The sequence below is a fragment of the Platalea leucorodia genome (genome assembly GCF_965183815.1).
Source record: "Platalea leucorodia genome assembly, chromosome: 3".
NCBI classification, from domain to species: Eukaryota; Metazoa; Chordata; class Aves; order Pelecaniformes; family Threskiornithidae; genus Platalea; species Platalea leucorodia.
Genome location: NC_138825.1, coordinates 82,486,516 through 82,507,494, shown reverse-complemented (window position 1 = coordinate 82,507,494; position 20,979 = coordinate 82,486,516). Strand labels below are relative to the sequence as shown.

General features: G+C 38.4%; 1 protein-coding gene across 7 annotated transcripts in view; it reads right to left on the bottom strand.

The window, feature by feature from the left end:
- Positions 1-489: 489 nt before the first annotated feature.
- USP45 (ubiquitin specific peptidase 45) overlaps positions 490-20,979 on the bottom strand; it is a gene marked incomplete at its 3' end in the record, with an annotated part of 54,810 nt that continues 34,320 nt past the window's right edge. For 4 of the 7 annotated variants that reach the window (XM_082306011.1, XM_082306012.1, XM_082306014.1 and 1 more), the window contains exons 9-18: positions 16,074-16,161; positions 12,299-12,380; positions 11,204-11,295; positions 9,148-9,204; positions 8,543-8,686; positions 4,695-5,364; positions 2,889-2,986; positions 2,413-2,499; positions 1,826-1,979; positions 490-623 (exon numbers count right to left, since the gene is read on the bottom strand). In XM_082306011.1, coding sequence (XP_082162137.1) covers positions 490-623; positions 1,826-1,979; positions 2,413-2,499; positions 2,889-2,986; positions 4,695-5,364; positions 8,543-8,686; positions 9,148-9,204; positions 11,204-11,295; positions 12,299-12,380; positions 16,074-16,161 — 1,606 coding nt within the window. Of the gene's footprint in view, positions 624-1,825; positions 1,980-2,412; positions 2,500-2,888; positions 2,987-4,694; positions 5,365-8,542; positions 8,687-9,147; positions 9,205-11,203; positions 11,296-12,298; positions 12,381-16,073; positions 16,162-20,979 lie in introns of those variants that run through there. The other 3 variants (XM_082306015.1, XR_014227579.1, XR_014227580.1) reach the window with 3 other exon arrangements.

Below are 20,979 nucleotides of genomic sequence, written 5' to 3'. Positions count from 1 at the left end.
GAAGCGACACGATTTGACAGGTTCTTGTTTGCAGAAATCTTAACAGCTGACATCCAACCCAGTGACGGGAAGGATCTGGACTAAATCACAAAAAGTTGAAATACTTTATATTGTTTCTGTACACCAGCAAATCCAGGCACTTAACGCTATCAGTACTTTTATTCTCAACTGTTCTAGAACTATAGGTGAAAGCTTATCTTTATTAAAATCAAAAACAAACTTTCCGTAGACCTCAGTAGGATAGGACATCATCTTACATTCTAACTGTACTGTATTTTAATGAATCCAGGAATTTTAAATGTTTGGCAAAGTGTGTACTTTAAGAGAACCATTCAGATATTTATAATAGCTTGACTGAACTTCAGAGTCAACATATGATAAATTCTCTACAAGATAAAGGCACAATATTTACAGGTACTCTTACCACTGCAGCTTTAAATAATATAAACTAAATAACCACTACCATCTTTTAAATTAAACTGTTGAGAATTATAGTAATAATCTTTCATAAAAAAGTAGATATGCTTGTGCGTTTAGTACTCTTGATTCTGGAACCATCTGAACATGGGCATCACTAACATACACCCACTGTCCTCCTGATGCTCCCATGGCTTCTTTTAAACCTGAAATGCAAAAGCAAAAGAAGTTGTTTCTTATCTTTCACATCATCATCAAACAAATACAGTGGATATTTCAAAAAGGAAGAGAAGCTTCTAACCCACAAGAATAACTCATGACTTAGATGCAGTCCAGTATTTGTAGTTTGAAATTAACACGTCAAAGAGTACTGTAAGAGAAATTGGTGGAAGACAATGCTTACAAATGTACGCTGCCGTTGCTTTTTTCGTATTTTTTTCAAAAAGTCTAAGACGTTTCAAGTACAGCTTAATGAGTTCTAACAGTAAGTTATACTAGCACACAACCAGTTCTGACATAGAAAAAAATCGTATTTCAAAAGCTGACCAGTGTGAAATTAAGAACACTAAAAGATCTAATGTGTTCTAATAATCATTGCAAGGGAAGCTTAAGACTGAGGGAGACTTCTGTTTCAAAAATGATATGAAAAATTGTCCCTCTGGGAAATGAGCTTCAAATGCAAAGTGAGACCATACAGGACAGATGGGATAGTGCTTGGTTCTCACTCCCCTCATGAAGGGAAACAGTAAATATATTTACCTTACTCTGACAGCTCAACATTCTTGCCTCCACAAATCATTCACTAACAGATTCTATGCTAGAATCTCACTTCATTCTGCATATCCAAAACATATTAATAAGAACTACTGTGCTGTTCTCAAAATACCAACAGAAACCCTGCAGCAAACCTCGTATCCTCCATGAAAAAGTTTCTTGCTCTTCACGTTAAACCAGAGTATTCCAGAGTTTTAAGCATTAAAAAAATTCCAATCCTAAGATAGGTAAAATGCTCAATATACAGAAAATTTAATTTAAATTGTCATGGATTCGGCTCTTGTACTAGAAATTTTCAAATACCAAATATGCCAAATAATTACATTTTACCAGGCACAACTGTTCATCTGGACATTTTGACTAGGAAAGAGAGGATAGTTTTCCATCAATTCTCTGTTTAATAACTGAACCAAAATTCCATTATTCACTCAGCTCTATGTGGGGTTAATACAGAAGTAGGTCAGGTACTGGGTGTAACAGAAAAAAACCCCAGAATTGATTTATGTGGCCCTAAAAATAACAGAATATTCTGAGCTAAAACAATTATTTGCTATAAATCCCCTTAAGGATGAGCTGTAGCCAGTGGTTGCTTTTGGTTTTACTCACAGAGAAAGAAGGCTCTGTTTGTACATACCCAGAACATTTTTAGTGGTAGAAATATGCTCTAGTAATTTCTTGGAGGGTGTCCTGACTTTCACATACGCCGCATAATGACCACCTCTCATTGACCCACTGTGCTCCACTATTCCGTAAAGACTGTATAGCACTCTTGCACCATCTGTAACATTCTGCACTCCCAGAAACACAGAAAACAAAGATAAATTATTTCACGATGAATCTCACAGATATCTCAACTACCTGTCAACAGTATTACTTTAAAAGAAGCAAAAAGACATCTACAGCATTTCCAAGGGTGAAATACATTGCTTAAAAATACTCAATAGTCTATTAATTGAATTTAGTTACTATGGAAGGAGCAATACTTGTCCTTAATGCTGTTAGATATACTAACATCTGGGATAGTCTTGATATGAATGGAATTTCAATTAGGTACAATTCCGATCTCGGGACAGTATTTAAAAACATCCACTCTATAATCTCTCTAGGAAAGGAAGCAATAATAAACATCATCATCTTCATCATCATCATCAAGCCAGTTTAACTTGTGCTCAGGACAACAACTGGTGAAGTACAATAAAAATAAAGATTTGAAATGTGTACCTTGCAAGATGCAGAACAAAATGGTGCTAAGTCTAAAATCAGTGGGAAATCCACATGCCTATTTACTTTCCGTAGACTCAAACCAGCCTTCAAAAGAAAAGAAAAAAAAAAAAAAAAAAAGACTGTAAACCAAATATTTTTACTAGGAAGCTTTTTAAAGCTAAGGTGTATTACTATACTATTAAAATAAACCAAAACCAAGAGTAAGATTGTAACTGATTTAAGCGTTATGTTTTCCATACACTGCCTGCTACACATAAGCATGATGGACACATAGGAGGTTTCCCTGGATACATCTGAATGGCTAAATGCACTCTGAAGGTATTAGATGGTCAAAAACACCATAAGCATGTTTCAAATAGTGGTTCTACCAGTTCTCTATAGAAAAAGCAAATATCGGTATGTACAATGACACTTAAAGAATTGCTTGTCCACCAGTGGAGCAGAGGAATATACAGGAGGGTTTGGCCTTTTACCTGGTGGAATCTTTTCAGATGGAGAATAAGAATAGCAGGAACTGAAGAAATCAGCAGCTGTTTCCGAGCATTTGTGTAGACACCTTCCATTTTCTTTTCTGTATTTATGAATACCAAAACAATTTGTAAAGTGAAGGCAGTCACACAGAATTCAAGTATTTTTTAAACATCTGACAGAATAGATCTACGTTGCAATGCTTTGGTACATGTTATATAAAATGCAGGGGAAATTTTGTGGAGTAACAGAAAAATATTTTCTCATTTTTCTAGTTTTTAATAAACATAATCTACCAAATCTTAGCATTATTTTAGCCCATCCTGGGCAAATCAGATCAAAAGTTGGAAGCATGTACATTATCTCGGTCAGCTTGCACACTGAGATACCTACATTGTCTGTTACTATAGCACCCAACTTCCCTGCTAAAACGATTTCACCTGAAATAAATGGATGATCACTGGAACAACAAATGGAAGGCACAGGTCTCTTTCTATGCTGATGTCCTAACCATGAAGATAGAGATTAATTTTCCATTCTTCAGTTCTTTCTGAATGACTACATACTTTGTGCTTATTTAAGAGAAAGGTCTGAGGAAGAGGTGTTTACTTCAGGATGCCTCCATAACCTGCTGGCTCGAGCACACAGGATTGGGATATGTGGACTCCAATCGCCCCGTGGTGCAGAGGGAACTGAACCCCGCGCTCTTACCAAAAGTAGCTCAGTGGTTAGCTATACAGTAAAAGGGAACATGCCACCAGCATTTTTTTTGCTGAAAAAATTAATTAATTTACTCATTTTACACATGTTGAAAGGAAAAAATTTCATTTGAGGTAGAAGGGAGCATTTCATGTAAAAGCAGGTGACTTCTTAAATCTTTTGTTTTAGAAGGAAAAAAAAAATCAATAATGATTTGTGAACTAATTTTCCTTTTCTATTTTTTACTGTGCCCATGGCACCAAAATATTATTTATATAGCACTTACTCTCAGTCCAATAATGACAGATGAATGATTAAAAATACTAGTTTTGGATTAATTTTTATTAATTTCCTCATGCTTAACTTGTATCTCTCCAGAGATCTATAAATGCACTGCAAACAGGAAAGTTTTTGTTACTGTAAGACCTCCCTTTATATTTTATTTACAAATAACCCGAAGAGCTTAATTTTTTTATCCTTCTGAATTACTATACAGCAAAGAATCCTCCAGTCCTTTTACAAAGTTTATTTTTCATTATATTTAAATTGTTTTTCTTACTCAGTGAACCCTAATGGTCTGCTTGGGCTATACAAACATTGAGGAAAACACTGTCACAAGAAAGTAGATTTCTCTCATCTCCATTCTTACAAATCTTTGTACGTTTTTTTTCCCCTCTTCATTACAAGTGTCTTTTTTTGTCCCTTTTACATACTTAATTACATTACTTCCCCAAGTATGTAAGTTGCTAGAGCTGAACAGCATTTGTCTCAAAGCTTCTAGGATTGTAAAGAACAGAAACAGCAGCAAAGACTAATATTGAACGACGAGCCTATTTAGTTCATGGTCATCTTTAAATTACTTATCTTGGATAAAATAAAGAAAAGATGCAAAACAAATTCCAAGTAACATCTACAGTTATGCTCTAATATAAAATTTAGTGTTGTTGCCTTTGCAGGATGAAGTTTTAAATCGTTACAAGCAAGTTCTTCTTGAGGAGACATTTCCTATTTAGCCACAAGGGGGAGGCCCATGCTGGAGCAATGAAACAGCAGCGAGTACACAGGTTTTGAGAGGCAATTCTGGAGTGTCCAGACAGATACAAGTACTTTACCTGTGGAGTTCGTTTTCTTCTGATACTTCTGTTTCCTTTCTGTGCAGCTCTCGCATAAAAGCTTGTTGTTCCCCATTAGGAGCTCTACGGAGGTGAACTGGTAAAGGCAGGACTGAACAGAACATTCCTTTGAGCTAGTTATGTAGCTTTGGGAAAGCGTCTGGAACGCATTTTGAGGGTTTTGGGATAGCGGGGATTTGTCTACTGAGAACACGGAATTATTCGATAAACCTACTGCTGGATCCCCACGGCTCGATTTTTTATCTTCATTTATAGTACCACAGAGGCTGAGTTTGGATACGGCACTGGAAATCATCTCGTCGTTACCGTCACTTGGTTTGTTGTGCGGCATTTTAACATTTATGTGGCTGACATGCAAACCAGACACGTTGCTGGATGGGCTGAAAGCTGTTTGCTTAGAAGCACTTTCGCTTTCTGAGGCTTCGCTGTCTGCATCAAAGCTGCTTTCCGAGCGGCTGGCTTCCTTCTCACTGCCGTCCGTCTGACTTCCATTTACAGCGGAGTCAGCAGTTGTGTCTTTGGAGTACAGGGCGCCCGAGCTACCTTCCAGCTCAAGCTTTTTGTTTTTCTCCTGCATGATAACAGGACTTTTTTCTTCTTCATTAGAGGAAGCTTTTCTAGCAAGCCGTCTCTCCTGGTTCAATTGATTCTGTAAATTATGGCATTATTATTTCAGTAATGTAGGGGAGAAAAAGAAAACAGATCTTGGTCTAACATAGCTTTTGAAACATGACAAAATCAAAGCAAATTAAACCTATTATTTTATCTTCTCCATCTCTCACGTGTTTAAGCTAGTTGATCTCCTTAAGATCTTTTTAAACCAATTTAGGATTAGAAACCTACACCCGAGTCAGCTAAGAGCATGATACTTACTGTGAGATCAATACTTCCCACAACTAATTATATTCACGTTGTGACAGCTGTGGATAGCACATTTGAAGTGGTATTCACTTAATATGACTTAAGCTTCTAAAAGGTTCTCAAGTTTAAGCTAGTCCCCTAGCCTCCCATCAGAGGCCCTAGCTGATGAGCAGCTCCAGAAAAAAATTCAACTCACCTTGTAAGCGTTTGTCTTAGTATTAAATAAAGCATCCCTAGTCATATGTTTGCTAATCTGTATATTATCTGAATTGATTTTTTTTTCTTTTATCAAGATTGCAAGAAGCAAAAAAACCACTTTGCTGCCACAGAAAACTACTACTGTAGATTTAAAAAAACAAACAAAAAAACCACTTAAAGCTGCCATAATTTTAAGTGATTTATAAGTGTTCATGATTCTTTTCTTTCGCTTGGTTTCTTTCCAAAAGAAATGAGCAAATTTCCTTCCCTTTTGCTTTTTCCTTTACCTGAGTTGGATCAAAATTCTAGTGATGCCAGTAGGAATCCTTCCATTAACCTCAACAGTTCGAGTTTCAGGCCTTTTCTCCTGTAACAATCAGTGCCTGCACCTTTTTATTTTCATTCTTTCCTTTGTTTCTACCATGTGTCCTTCTGCTACTTCAGTCTCATTCTCTTCTCCTATCAGTTTTTTATATGGTTATTCTGTTATATTTTTTCTTCACATGTATTTAGTGTGTTAGGATCTGTTTCAGGAGAGTATTTATGGTCCCCAGCAGGGCACAGACCCTTTCAGTAGGGCTCCCTTAGACACAAGGTAAAAGAATCTAAAATTGCCATGACCTCATAACCTATAGCCTAGGCACATTCCTAAAATAAGGCTCGAAATTCCTTCTGAGTGTTGGGAGCCCTGCACTTGCACCTTCCACTTCCTGGCATTAATAAGAAAATACCTTTTAAACACACACACAAAGTGACACACAGCACGAGTTCAGCTCACATCAGTGCTTTCACAGAACAAACTACAGAAACCAACTTTCACACGTGGCTCCCGTAACAGGGAACCTAAGTGGAGGGAAATACCCTTCTGCACACCTGGTCGTGTGCCTGAGCTGCAGCGAAGGTGTCATTTTAGACACGGCTTTCTGTTTAGTATTTCCTACTGACTATCTTTAGGTAGCTGCTCATTTGGTAGAGAGGGTTTCTGGACTGTTTTTGTTTTGGATCCCACTCCAGGTCATGGGTACCAAAATGTTAGGCACTGCAAGTAACTGCCTAACTTGCAGGCACTGTCTATCCCTTAAATATATACCATAGACTCAATTCATGAAGCCTCCTCAAGCACATATTCAGTTTTAAATTTTAAGCAAGAACTTAAGTCCAAATGAAGTCCGTATGAAAGACAAAAAATCTTCCTGAATATTTTCTTAAACAGGGTTTAAACCTACACTGAATGTACAACATCATAATTCCGGCCCTTAAACTTAAAAGCAAGTGAACAGTTTAGCAAAAAAAGAACAAAATCCCAATAAAAATCACTAGAAATCCCCAAAACTGTTTTCCATTAGGACCATTTCTTGTCTCAGTTAAGCTTGCTTGCTTTATAAATAAAGGGAGAGGAACTTATCTGACATGACTGCTAGTGTTCAGGGCTATTATGCAAATAGCAGTCAAAAAATTCTTACAATTGTGAAGCTCCCCATTTCAGGAGAAAAGCCTAACAACTCGTGTTCAGGTACTCTGTTGCCTACAAAACCACCCACTGGACACTCCCCATTTTCACAAATTTACAAACTGATGAACTGAAGTCACAGAACACCAACAAACACTGATTGAATTCAACAATTTTTTGCTTTGCATTGGAAGTTCTACTGCAGAACAGATATATTACATTGAAAATCATTCCAAAAAAGTCTAAAATAATGATTAATACGTGTCTGAGAAGATGGAGGGGGAGTGGAGAATCACAAAGCCTGACCAATTAGACAGACATACTTCATAGGTCACTTTATCCATTCTTATCGAAAGTAGAGTTATTGCTTCCTTTATATTCAGTCTAGTTTACTGACTCCATACTATATTTTATTTTCTTAATTTTGAAAACGTTTCAGTAATCATGTTTTATGTATCAATATTAACACTATTATTAAGATTCTAATTGGCCACATAACCCTACATGGATGATAAGGCTTATTAAAAAAAGAACGTTAATAATGACAGTGTATGACATATAATGACAGTGTATGACATATAATGACAGTGTATGACAATAATGACATTATATGACAATAATGATATTATATGACAATAATGACAATGAGAGCCTTTGTCATGTTTCATTAACAGTAATATATGTGCACAGTAATTATTACAGATTTCTTTTAATCTTTAAACACTAGTACATACAAATAATCAATTCTGTTAGGCTGGCATATTTGCAGAACCCTTTTGCTACCATCAGAAAGGATTAGGAGGCTGCACTGGAGACGGGCTGAACCGAGCTCCCCAGCCCTCGGGCTGCTAAAGGCCAAGTGGATCACGGAAACTGTTCTCTCCGTGTCCAAGAGTCTCTTCTGGCTGTACTATTTTTGTTGTACCCACTGCCAACTAATCCCTCAGATGGCACTAACGCAGACTTGCCCGCTCTCCTAGCCAGCGTTACAGTTCTTGTGATTGCAACCAGAAACAAACTACAAAGACACCAAAAGAAAAGCAGTCAAAAAAACCAAAAGCAACATGGATTCAAACTAGTTTGCAGATTATTCTTTTCCCTTACAAACAAAACCATGTACCTGAAAACTAAATGGTTCCCAATGATTGTAATTTCTCAAACTTCTAATAATGACCTAACTACTTTGAAACAAGTCTATCTCAGCTATACATATATAAATCCCCCCCACTGATAGCTGTCAAAATTCCCACCCCCGTAACCCTAGAAACTTCAAAATAAACTCAAGATGACTTGTTAGTGTGAGTATTTAAGTTCTTACCTTATCTTTTGTTAAAGCGTGTTTCTTGACAATTTTGGGTTGATTATTCAGTGTCGTGATAGAAGAACAGTTATACTGACCAAGATCTGCCTCCTGTGCACTTTTACCTTTACCTGTTCTTCCCAAAGGCACAGGTTTTGCAACCTAAGAAATTAGACAGGAAATTAGGAAAGGAAATATGCCAATTTTGTATTCTTTTGCAACCTACAGAAAAGACGAATGTAGGTGGTTTTTCTTCCTTTAGTTTAGAAAATACTAACCTACATAAATCCAATTAACCGGCCCCTGAATTGTGGCATAAGACTACTTTCTAATGTTATTTATCATAAACTCACTATCAACATCTTTGAAAGACCAACTGAGAGCCACAAGGAATAGGAATGATACTAAATTCCCGTACAGAATACATACCAAATAATCTATTCTAGTATCTAAATATAAAAACATATAATGAACCCACAGTATGACAGTACATGTATTTATGGACAATCATACATTTTTAGGCTTGAAGTCGAAATTGTGTATATACATAACCATCTTCATAAAGGAATGTAAAAAAAATCCACTGGAAGCAATAGTTATTAATTACATATTCTGTTTCTTACCCTCTCCTCTATTATAGGAAGTGAAAGATCAATGAAAGGTTCTTTTACTGTTGAAATCTTGAAGAAAAAGAGAAAATGGATATTAAATGCAAAGAACAATATATGCTCCCATTTTAAATCAAATTATCAGAAACCATACAAAAAGCTAATTAGTTAAAAGATGTATCAAACTACAATGAAGAACTTCCCAAAAACATTTTTCCTTTTTTTTTTTTTTTTTTTAATTTTGAATTAGCTCTGATCTGGGCACAAACTGGACCTAGAAGCAGTGTGGTGCTCAGTTTCTCTGAGCTCCCGACAGATTTTCAAGTCACGTGGGCCTTCTAGATGGTACAATTCTGCAGAAAACTAACTTTTAGAGTTTCCTGATCCTGGACACTTTTGTGCAGGCATCTGACCTCGTATACTGTTAAGCAGCAAGGACTGGTTAATGACAGTTAGGTGACGGGTTCTAACCTGATGCTCTCAGAAAAGATTAAGTCAGGCTTACTGGTTACAGTCAAAAGCTTTATTAGAAATTTTCACACCATAACGTACACTAGTAATTGTTAAAATAAATCCAATTACTGGGGAAAAGGGGATTAAAAAAAAACAACAACCCTTCTTTTCTTTACTGGAGTTTTATTTTGCCATCTATAAACCATATAAAAATCTAAGCTGAAACTGGAAATACCCGGCAAATCATACCTAAAGACATTCTCTCTCAGCACTTCCCATCTGCCTTTATGGCTAGAACATCGCTTCCAAGCCTGTTCCTTAAGCTCTCTCCCTTACCGTTCTCAAATTCCTTCCAAATCCGACTTATCTTACCTCAGGAAAGACTGTGAAAAACAAGGCCTTAAAAAAACATAAAAATCATGTTGTACATGTAAGTTACTGAACACAGTTCATGCCTTCGTTTACTGTCATTGTTGCCCTTATATTTGTGACCCTGTCTTTCACCTGCAACATCTGATATGGACTGTAGCCTTATTTTACCTGTTGTGCAAAGGACTCGGCATGGTTTAGGTTCCAGTAAAGCAATAAATGAGATCAAACCTATTGTAACTATGAGGACAGACGCCTGATGAGCGATGTTCAAACAGGAGTTCCTCTAAAGAGTGAGTTTGCACGAACAAACAGTAGTCAAAAATATTGTTGCCAATGCAGGCAAAGGAAAGTGAACACTAAACTCTTCCTCAAAGGGCTACAGCTAGCAAAGTCCCGAGTCCTGTGCAGGCAGAATATAAGAATCCAGCAAAAATAAATGAGACACACAAAACACATACAACCTCTACGTTGTGTATAGTCGAAGTTCTTCATTGATACTAGTAGCACACTGAAGTGTAATCTGCACATCACACACGGGGAAGTTTACCTGGCACTGCAGGACTGTGCTTAATTATTCAGACTGATTGATTTACTTAATCTCTATAATATGAAATATAATGTTTTAAACCAAACACAAATGTAACATTCAATTAGAAAAGTCATGCAAATAAGACCTTTTCTCTTCCAAAGTCAAAGAAAATTATAAGGATCATGGAAAGCATTTATGATGAAATGTCAGTAATATTAATTATGAAAGGATTATGCTGTTCATTAGAGTTATTACGTTAATTATCAAAAATACTTCAAGAAACAAAAAAGTAATTTTAGCATTTCCCCACTCATACTAATTCAAAGTAAGTAATTCCCAATTTTCAGGTAAATCCCAGAAGAGCAGGCCAGAGGATTTATGTTTTAAAATAGGTAGGAGTTTTAAAAATATCAAATAAAATTGGGGAGTAACACGGATGATTATAGAATTTGGAACCTCCAGCCTTAAGTTAGATGTAAAATCAAGCCCAGTACTTGAATCCCTTTTGAATTCAAAGGACCCCTCTTCTTAGGTGTGGGAGGATAATGCTTTAAAGAAGGAATAAATCATTTTAAATGAGAAACTTTCAATAAAGTCTTGTTTTTACAAACAAACAAACAAGTATAAAATTGGCAATACAATTTTATACTTTCAAGACAACGTAATCAAACCAGTATGTGATCTATTCCACATCAAACCAAATTCCAGAATACCTACATTTTCACATTCCTCACACATGACAGTGCTAGTCAATTCACCAACAAAGATCCTATCTATGAAGTTCATCTTCACACCCTCTCTTCCATATGCTGAAAAAACATTGCCTTTTTTAAATGTGAAAAATAACAGATCGAATGTCATACTATAAGTACAACAAAATTCTTTCTAAGATTTATTGTGAAAGCACCATTTTAAACATACTGAAAACGTTTTGAACACAATACAATAACTAATACATGATATACTGTATTATCTCAACATTTAAGAATACTTCAGTGATACGATTCCCTTTTATCCTTCCCTTCCCCACCTACTGTAACAGAATAATAATACTGTATCTCTCAAGAAGAAGCCTTTTAAATAAAATCTCAGTTTTCTTTTGAATACATAATATTGTATTGCCTTGACAGAGACACTAGGGTAGCAGACAGGTTGTTACCCTTTCTAAATGGTTTTTGAAACTATAAAACTCTAAAAAATGAGACAAAAGCTTGTTCTAGTATGTCTCTATGCCTTAACTATTGCAGATTTGGGAAGAGTGACTTTCAAAACAGCTTAATCATTATTAAGACTTTAATTAAAACAAAATCCCCAAAATTAGAACTTCTGCATAAACACACACACAGAGAAATTAATTAAAAAACTCTTGTCTTGAGAAAACATGCCTTCTTTTGAAACAGCTTCCTATCTTGGCTTTGTAATCATATTTAGAGTGCTCACAGTAACAGTCAGCTGAGAGAAATCAGTTTTATTTATGGAAAGTGGCCTCTCTGAGTGATACAATAACTGTGGCTACATAACAAAACCTGCAGGTGCAGCAAACTGTTTTAGAAAACAAAATGAAATTCTACCTATCATTACAAGAGGCGTTATTAATACAGGGGAAGACTTTATGCTGGATACAAAGATGCAAGTCAGCACATACTAAGCTCTCTATCCTTTAGATACGCACTAGGTGGCACTAGAGTAATACATAATAAAAGTCTTGTAACTACAGTACTTCGGGATTGCTGTTTGCAATAGTCAGTTTTGGAGAAAATGGTATTTAAAAACTTATGCATTTTTAAAAGTATTCAATAAAGAGTTGCATACCTTTGACTTTTCTTCTAGTTTCTTCATCTGCTGTCTTAGTAGTCGGATTATTAAATGCTTTTAAGATACCAGTTTGTATACGCTATAATTAAAAAACAAAACCAAAAACCTTTAGCAAGTATTTTAAGTGTGAACATTCTAAAAACTATTAATATATGATTATATTTTATCTACTCTTATTTCCATAACATAATTTAATATTTCAAAACTACTGTTGTTATTCACTAACAGTGTTAAAGCTACATGAGCTTAACTTTAGTAGGTAACCATCCAAAAATTTCCTCCCCTTAAAAAGGGGGCCGCTGTAGAGCACTCGAGAGGTTATCAAGAAACTCTAAGATTTTCAACGAACAAATACTTTCCATTTCTTCCACTGCTGGGGGGGGGGGGCAGGAAATGCTGAAGAAAAGCAGACTATTACTGATAGACTATTTTACAAAATACTTGAAGACGGCTAAGTATCTTTCAATAGCCAGATTTCAATGACTCTGGGCAGGTTTTTTTATTACTTCTGTTTACTTTCTAACACTGCACATTTCAAAGTTACGTTAGAAAACCTTAGGAGAGAGACAAAACTTTTTATGAATCCATATAAACGTCACCAACATTTGCTCAAGCAATCCTAAAAACTACATTTTTGAAAGAAGAATCAGAAAGAAGCGAATTCATACAGGTGAGCTGTAGCTGCACCCCAGAACAGGGGGTGCTTTCCCTCCCCGTTTCTCAGCTGCCCTGGGACAAGGAGGTGATGCCGTATTCCTGCAACGCGCGCCCTGGCAGCAGAACCGCACAGGCTGGTACAAAAGGGGCTCGGCCCAGCCCGCGGCACGCTGCGGAGAGGGAAGCCGGAGGCTGCATCAGGTCCGCGGCCAGAGGACACTGCAGCGTGCATGACCCGTGCTTCCCTTCTTCCTGGCAAACGCACCGGCTCTCTAACCCACAAACTCCAGTGCCACGGACGAGTCTCTCACGTCGGTGTGCAAATGACATGTACAGTTACATGTGTCACTGGAGTCATACTTAGAGCAAAGTACCGTCCTAGAGACAAACGGTGATACCAAACCTCCTGCAAGTAACTCAAACCCTATGTCCTAACAGGAAAAGAATAATAAATAACTCTTGTTTGCAGGCAGCAAATAACACTTTCAAGCCATATATTACAAAAGAGTTATGACGACAGACAGCATTGGAGGTTTGGTTTCCAGTTCAGGCACCCATCAGACCAAGTCATACTCCTACCTGATGAGTATGTGACCTGGCTTGTGAATTAAGTCCCGCTGCCCCGAGCTCAGCTTTGTTCATCTTCAAGCCAACAATATACTAAAAGGACTAATCAATAGGTAATTCATGAAGTTGAGCACCATAAATGGGTTTAGGGCCATAAGCAACCCTTTTGTTGGGATTAGTGCGTTGAACCATTTATTTAGGTCAAAGAAAGACACAGTCTTTGAATGGGCAGGGTGCTGCCGACAATGGCAGCAGACATTAATCAATTAGCAGCAGGGTTCAGCCACTTCAGGCCCCGGTGTGAAACCATCTCCGGCCCACATTGCTGGAAACAGCAGACGCTATGTCATCTTCATTGTAGTATTGACAAGCTTTTATCTTAAAAAATCCACTTGCGTACATACGCACTTTCTAACTTTTCTTAACGTCGATAGGAAAAAGTTCAACACTGGTGTTGGAAAGCGTTTACGAGATACAAAAACCACGGAGAAGAGGCAAAAGTGGAATGCGTTTTTTTGTTAGCTCCTATAACTAGTGCCATGTTATAGATCATATGTATTTCTCATAAAAACTCTTAGGGTTTAAAAAAAATTAATCCCAGTAGGGATAGGGAAGCAGGGACGGTGGCGTTCCGCTCTCTCGCAGGTGGATGGCAAAGCAGCCGGCTGCCCTTTCAGCAGGGCTGTTCCCTCTTCCGAGAGCGAAGTGTAAAAGTGGCATGAAAGAGAAAGGCTAGCGGCTGTAACCCCTGGACGGGATTCTGGTGGCAGACACGTTGCTGCAGGCCGTCCCCAGCCGGAGCCGGCGCGGCGGGGAGGCCACGGGGGCAGCTGCCGGCTGCCGCGGCAGGCAGAGCTGCTCCTGCCCGTGTCCGGCCGGCGCTCACCACGGGCCTGACATTCACCATTTGTCATGCCATCTACAGACCTGAAACACGGGATAATTAAAAAAGAAAAAAAGACTGAGAGCTTTTACTAGTACTGTCCTTGGCAGAGCAGCCCCAGGTGATATGGATGGGTTGGCAGTAATGCACCATTAGGGCAGCAGAGGGGTGTAATTGCAGGGCAGGGTGGGACCGACCTCCCCCTGCCTGGTGATGGGGTGGCAGAAACACTCTACTGCCCAAAAGGTCATTTAAAATTCTCACCATCTTCCATTACTCTTTTGTGGTAGCTGCTGTAGCTGTCACCGCTAACAAAGACAAAGACAAACGCAGGTTATCGTAACGATAGCACATTCACTGGTGAAACAGGAGACTGACTCGAGGGGAAAGCGCAATCGCCCACTGGAGAAGAAGCTTAGTTGTAATAATTCTGCTTTCGGTGAATTCTCATTTGTGAACCAAATATAGTTTCCACCTTTTATTACATGAAAATCAACAAGCAACAAAATAAAGTTCCCCTCTACTACAAAAACATGACAACTGGTTTTTAACTGAAGTCAGCTGCTTCTGTTGCGTGCCCCGTTCAACACCTAATTTTGTAAGTGTGACAATGTCAAGGTTTAGCTGTTTCTCCCTGTAGTTCAGTTCTGGTTATGATCAAGTGTACTGCGGGCAAGACCGGTATCTATGAATATTCTGGTAGGATGGGGATTCATTCAGCACTACTCCAGTGCCAGGAACTGGGCGCAGATACAGCTTTATATCTCATCTCCAAGAAAATTCAGCCTAGGATCACGACATTCATCTCATTACTACATGAGAGGGAAGAGGAAGTACACTGGTCAGTACGAGATTTCAGGACCTCCTTTTGACGAGACTTAGAAAAGGCTATTTACCAAAATACCATCTGAAAAGAAGGTTCCAAGACTAAGGCAGATGAAATCAGATATGGCCAAAGTAGTTCCAGCAAGCAAACACACACTTTCTTGTATTCAACAATGCAGGAGGCAGAAACAACAAAGGAAAAGAAACGTGAGAAAAACCACACAGGGACATTTCTAATATAATATAACTGATTATATAGTTAGCATACTTAGATGTCAATTTTAAATAATGAAAAGCAGCACCTTTTTCATAAAACAAGTAGTTCTTCATATTTTTAAAAGATACAAGAAACTTTGCAAGATGTTATTTTTGTCCTATTTTTTTTTTTCATTGAACTAGATTTCAATGAAAATTATGGGCAGGCCCACAGCTAGGAGCTGCTAATTTCTGTCCCAAAGCTTTAAAATGCACTTTGCCAGCTAGATCAGAGGTTCTGCTTCTACTTTCTTGACTCCTCAGAAGTCCTTTTTTTGTCCTTTTATTTTTTTTTAATAAAGGCAAACAATTCGGATTCATAAAGTTATCATGATCTACTTACCATACTCTTTCTACTGCTGACTGAAACTTTTATTCCAATCAGCAATTTTAACATATCAACATGAACATAATTAAATCCTCTTTCAAAAAAGTCATTATTTTTCTCAGGAAAACAAAAATAGCCACTCCTACTCCATTAAGTACATCTTTAAAACACTGGGAACATGAAGAACATGGAAGCAACGACTAGTAGTGTACCATACAGTCAAATAAGTTCTTTAAAAACACACACAAAGACGTTACCTTTGTTTCTTCAATCCTCATCGCATCCAACAGATAGTGCAGAAGCTCCTGGCTGTCCTGCTGCTGGAACCCCTTAAATCGAGGAGCCCTACAAAAGAAGCGGTAAGGAATTTAATGTACCTTGGGAGGTTCTTAATGAGACAGTGTCTGCATCAGTCTCCTGTTGGATGCCAGGGGTACAGTTAGGTGCAATCCCTGCTGGACCTAACGGGGCTTTAGGAAGCTCCTGGTGTGGCTGCAGTTACACCAACAAGGCTGCTCTTCCACCTGGGCAGCATTTTGACCCTAGGGGGCATGGCTTGACTAAAATACAGCTTTGACAGTAGAGTTTCATCCATGCTAGCAGCACTTTGCTGACAGACTACACCAGTACTTCTGTATGTCCCAGCATCACGGAGGAGAGGGAAAGAGGATTTTCAAAGTGCTTAACCTCCCCCCTGCTATCTCCCCCTTCTCTCTACCAAGAAGAAATCTCAAATGTGCATAAAGCAGTCCACAGATGGGAAACCAGAAACAGCGCTATAATCTGAACTGAAAAAAAGATGATCTTGAAATGGAAGGGAAGTCCCAAGGCTGTGCATCAAACAAGAACTGCGGGTCAGAAACGAAATGAAAATTTCCTAACTTCTTGAACAGAAGTATACATAACCGTCTCTTCCAAATGGCTCTACAGTCAATCAGTCCAGTAATCTGCAGCTTACTGAGCTGAGTGAACAGTCAATGAGTAAGATGGTAAACGTGCTAAAAATAAGTAACATCAGATAGCATGTGAATTCCAAATGCTATTAAAGAAATATAAAAGAAAACTGTAATAATATGGTATTCTGATATATGTCATTTACACTGTATTCAATCAGCTTCTATTTATGCTACATTTCTTCTATTCATCTTACAGATACTGGACATAAATGCTCTAGACATAGGGTTTCCATTCTAAGAGTACTGCTAATGAGAAAGGCCAGGGTTTGGGGCAGGTTTTCTTGGCAGGAAGAGTTAATCACACTTACATTATCAGATAAGAGTTATACTTGCTTCACAGAAGCTGTAAAAGGACCTTTTAGCATCATGAATTATGAGCTCACGCCATATGCACATCCAAACTTCTGTCCTACCATCTAGCAAACTGCAATATTTCACGTCTGATATTCATGTTAAAACATGTAGTATTACCAGAGGCAAACAAAACACAGCTTCATACCTAAAATGGAAAGAGCCTGAAACCGATGAGACAACCTCTTCACAGTTATTTTGACTGAGACGATATATTTGAATCCAGATTCCAAAAACTATCAGGTTTGCAAAAGCAGCTAATAAATTGGCTACACATTGATTTTTTCCCCCAAAGCTGCTTATGGGAATTGTATACCCAGCTGGTTTTGAGAGCAAAAGAATCTGAGATGACAGAGGCTGAAATATCACGAGTCTTCTGCACTAATTCAAAGGAACCTTCCTGGTTCACCCATCGTAACAGCCAAGTATACCAAGTATTTTGCTCCCACCACATATTGAACACAAAAACATCACAAATTCTAGCTTTTTTGCAATTTTGCAAAGTTTTGCATCAAAACAAGTTATGTGGACAACTCATGGAAGAACATAAAGTATCCACCACACTGTTACTGTGATTTAATATCGTTACATTTCCTATCCATTAGTTTACTCTACCAACCTGGATAGCCAGCATTCAAAAGAAAATCCTGATACAGTGCTCTCTTATCATGCTATCCAGGTTCAGAAGACGGGGGATAGTGTGGCCCATCTCATCAGAACTTTATAACCCTTGGTAAAATGTTTTCAAGTCTCATTTCCATGCCACATCCCTAAGCACGGGGTGGCAGATACGCCAGCCCCAAGCCCACCAGAATCAGTTCCTGCAGGGCAGCCCCCCACGGGGATTTCCCTGGCCATCCCCAAAACGGCGGGGAGCAGCATCTCAGGCTGAGCGCATGAAGTAAGTGGCCTGCAGGAGACAGCCAGGAGGCTGCAGCTCTCCAGCTGCGGTTTTGTTTGTGAGGTGAGTGATAAGCACTTCTTGTAGAACCGTGTGCCACAGCCCTCTTTTTTATAACAAAGTTGAATGAAGAAGGGGGGAGGTGTGTGTGTGTGTTTGTTTTTTTGAGATCCTCACAAGCCAAAAAGCGTTAGAGTGGCAACTGAAAAGGATACTGCTTCTGCATAAATAATAACGTCACTACCTTTTGGATGTGTGATACCGAATGACTGTCAAATTCCCAGATTACAAGCCCACCTTTTAGAATAATATATACTGGCTATTCAGGATAAACAGAGATGTAAGTCACGAAAGACTGCAACAGCTTCTTAAAAAAAACTGCGTACTTCCAAACTTTTCATCTCTAGAAACTAAAAGTCTTGAAGGAAAGGGTCTACGCGCCTTGGAAAATACACATCTGGTGTCGCCCTTGTCCTCTCAGACTCCACCATCCTTTGAGCTGTCCTCTGCGGTGCCTGGCCACAGCACCAGCAGCGACGAGCCAGCGTGTGAGTCAGCCCAAGGACGCAGAAGGGACACTGGCAGTGGCTGAGTTTGTACCGTCAACACTTTACCACGCAGGACAAACAAAAAATCCAAGGCTCCACAGGAAAGGCAATTCTCGTAAAAAGACCACCAGCAGCACCCGCACGAGCCCCGTAAACCAAAAGAGGAGAAACCTGTTTCAGGCTACGCTACCATTTACACCAGTGATGTTTTAGTCAACTGCACGGGGGTAACGTTGCATCTGTTCATAAGCCAGGCATTCAGCAGTCTCAATCACTGCTATCCAAAAACTGTAGATCCCTTTTCTACTACTGACAGCATCTCAGCATACTCAAAATATCGTATTTTGCTGGCATAGATTACACAGAAATTACAAAATACACTTGTGAATATGTGGATAAATCCTTAAGGTGTTATCCTTACTAAGATAACCATCGCTCAAAGGTTTCTCATAAACAATTTAGATCTCCAGCTTCTTGCAACCCCAAATGAGACGGAGCAAATATTCACTATTAACATACTTCTGTTCACATTAACTACAACTGGCCAAACCATGCCTGTCTTTCCAGACAAGTCACCCTTTAGATCTTTAATTGAAGTCTTGGACCAATTCATCTAAAATGGGATTTGAAAGGGTGGGTTTTTTTGCATTTCCAGTAACGCCACCAAATGGCAGCTGTGGCTCTCGCTGCACAAATGGGAAGCGCACAAGCAGGCGTAGTCATGTGCACCCCTTCCAAAATCTAGCACAGGAGACAACTGGCTAAGCCAGGCTCAAGCAGGAATTTTATCAAACTGGAAGAGCAGCCAGAAAAACCAACCACTTACTCGGTTACTCAATTTTATTAAGCGCATGTTGAGCCAGTTTTCATTTTCAGCCTCAGATTGCATGCTCTGGCTAACCAGTGCATCGAGCTGTAAACACGTATCAGTATTTTCCCAAGGCACAATGGCCTTAGTCGCCCAGCCATCCTCTTCAGCTGTTGTAGGGTTCCTGAAGGTGAGGTTTCTTTCCCACTCATACACTAAAGCTGCTCAGGTTTGCTTCAGAAATTTGTGCTCGTGGCCAGGAGCAATTAAAGGCGATCAGAAAATGCATCAGACGTGCAACGTGCCTCCGACAGTAAAGCTTAAAGCTGGGCCCGATGTTGAGATGCCAAGTTAGGGCACAGCAGCCCTGGGCTACAGGCAGGACAGTGATACAAGGGTCTCAGTTTTGAGCTGCTCGCTGGAGGCGCTTTGGGATGTAACTGGAGAAGGACCTAAGGTAGCGAGGCATCTAAGGTCAGTGCCTAAAATTAAGTGGAATAAATCTGGACTTGCCTATGCAAAACAACATGTTCCCATTTACAAATATGATACTTTCACATTCATACTTCCTATCTTACTTTTTCAGACAAAGTTCACAATATCCCTAGTTAAAAATGATTTAATGATGCTGCTCAATTATGAGACTTACTATAAAATCTGGAATCAGCAGAGTGGGTGATTTTTTTAAGCATTCTTTCTAAAGCCAATTTTTTTTTTTTTTTTTTTTTTTTTGCATATGCAGGTCAACCTAAAAAATTAATTTCAAATTTAAGAAAAAAAAACCAAAAAGTTCAAACTTGAAATATTCCTCCTAAAAATACATTTTTGTTTAGTATTATAACAATGCAGGGTTTCACTTCTATTAATATCAAATGTTTTATTTCCAATTAATTTGAGTATAAAAACCATATGCATTCTGAAAAGCACTAGGCCCTTATTTTGGATCCAATAAAACACTCAATATACATTAAAAAAATAAACATTTGTACCTGCATGCACCTGTTTACAGGAATGTGAACACACATTTTCACTTTTCAATTTGCTAGAACAGTTTATCATTGTTTCTTTCATTGAATGGCCAGGAATCTGAAAGAATCTTTTTTTTTAATCCAGATACCGAAATCAGTTCAATTCTGAGAAATCTCATTAGCTAGCCACAGTATTATCATTAGTTTTATTTATGAGAAATTTCTTGTTTTCCTGAGAAAGTGAGGATCAATGAGTATATTCAGCCTATCTCCTTCAATATATGCACATTAACAGCTCCAGTGTATAGCAAGAAAACAAAATCTTGCATTTACACAACCTGGATCCTGGTACTAATAGGGATTTTTTTTTTTTTTTTTTTTTTTTTGCCACAAAAGCAGGGCCACTGCAAAAGACATTGTAGTAAAAGGAAGAAAAATTAATAATTACTTGACAAAGAAGTAAGCAAAAACTCCTTCACTGTTACAGGAGGTTTTTTTCATTGTCGACACACCTCACAGAGCTAGATCCTCAATGCAAATCAGAAAAAAGCCCCACACATACCTTTCGTTACTGTTTATGGTTTGCAGTGTAATCTCCCACTGATGAACATACAATAATCATTTCAGATGA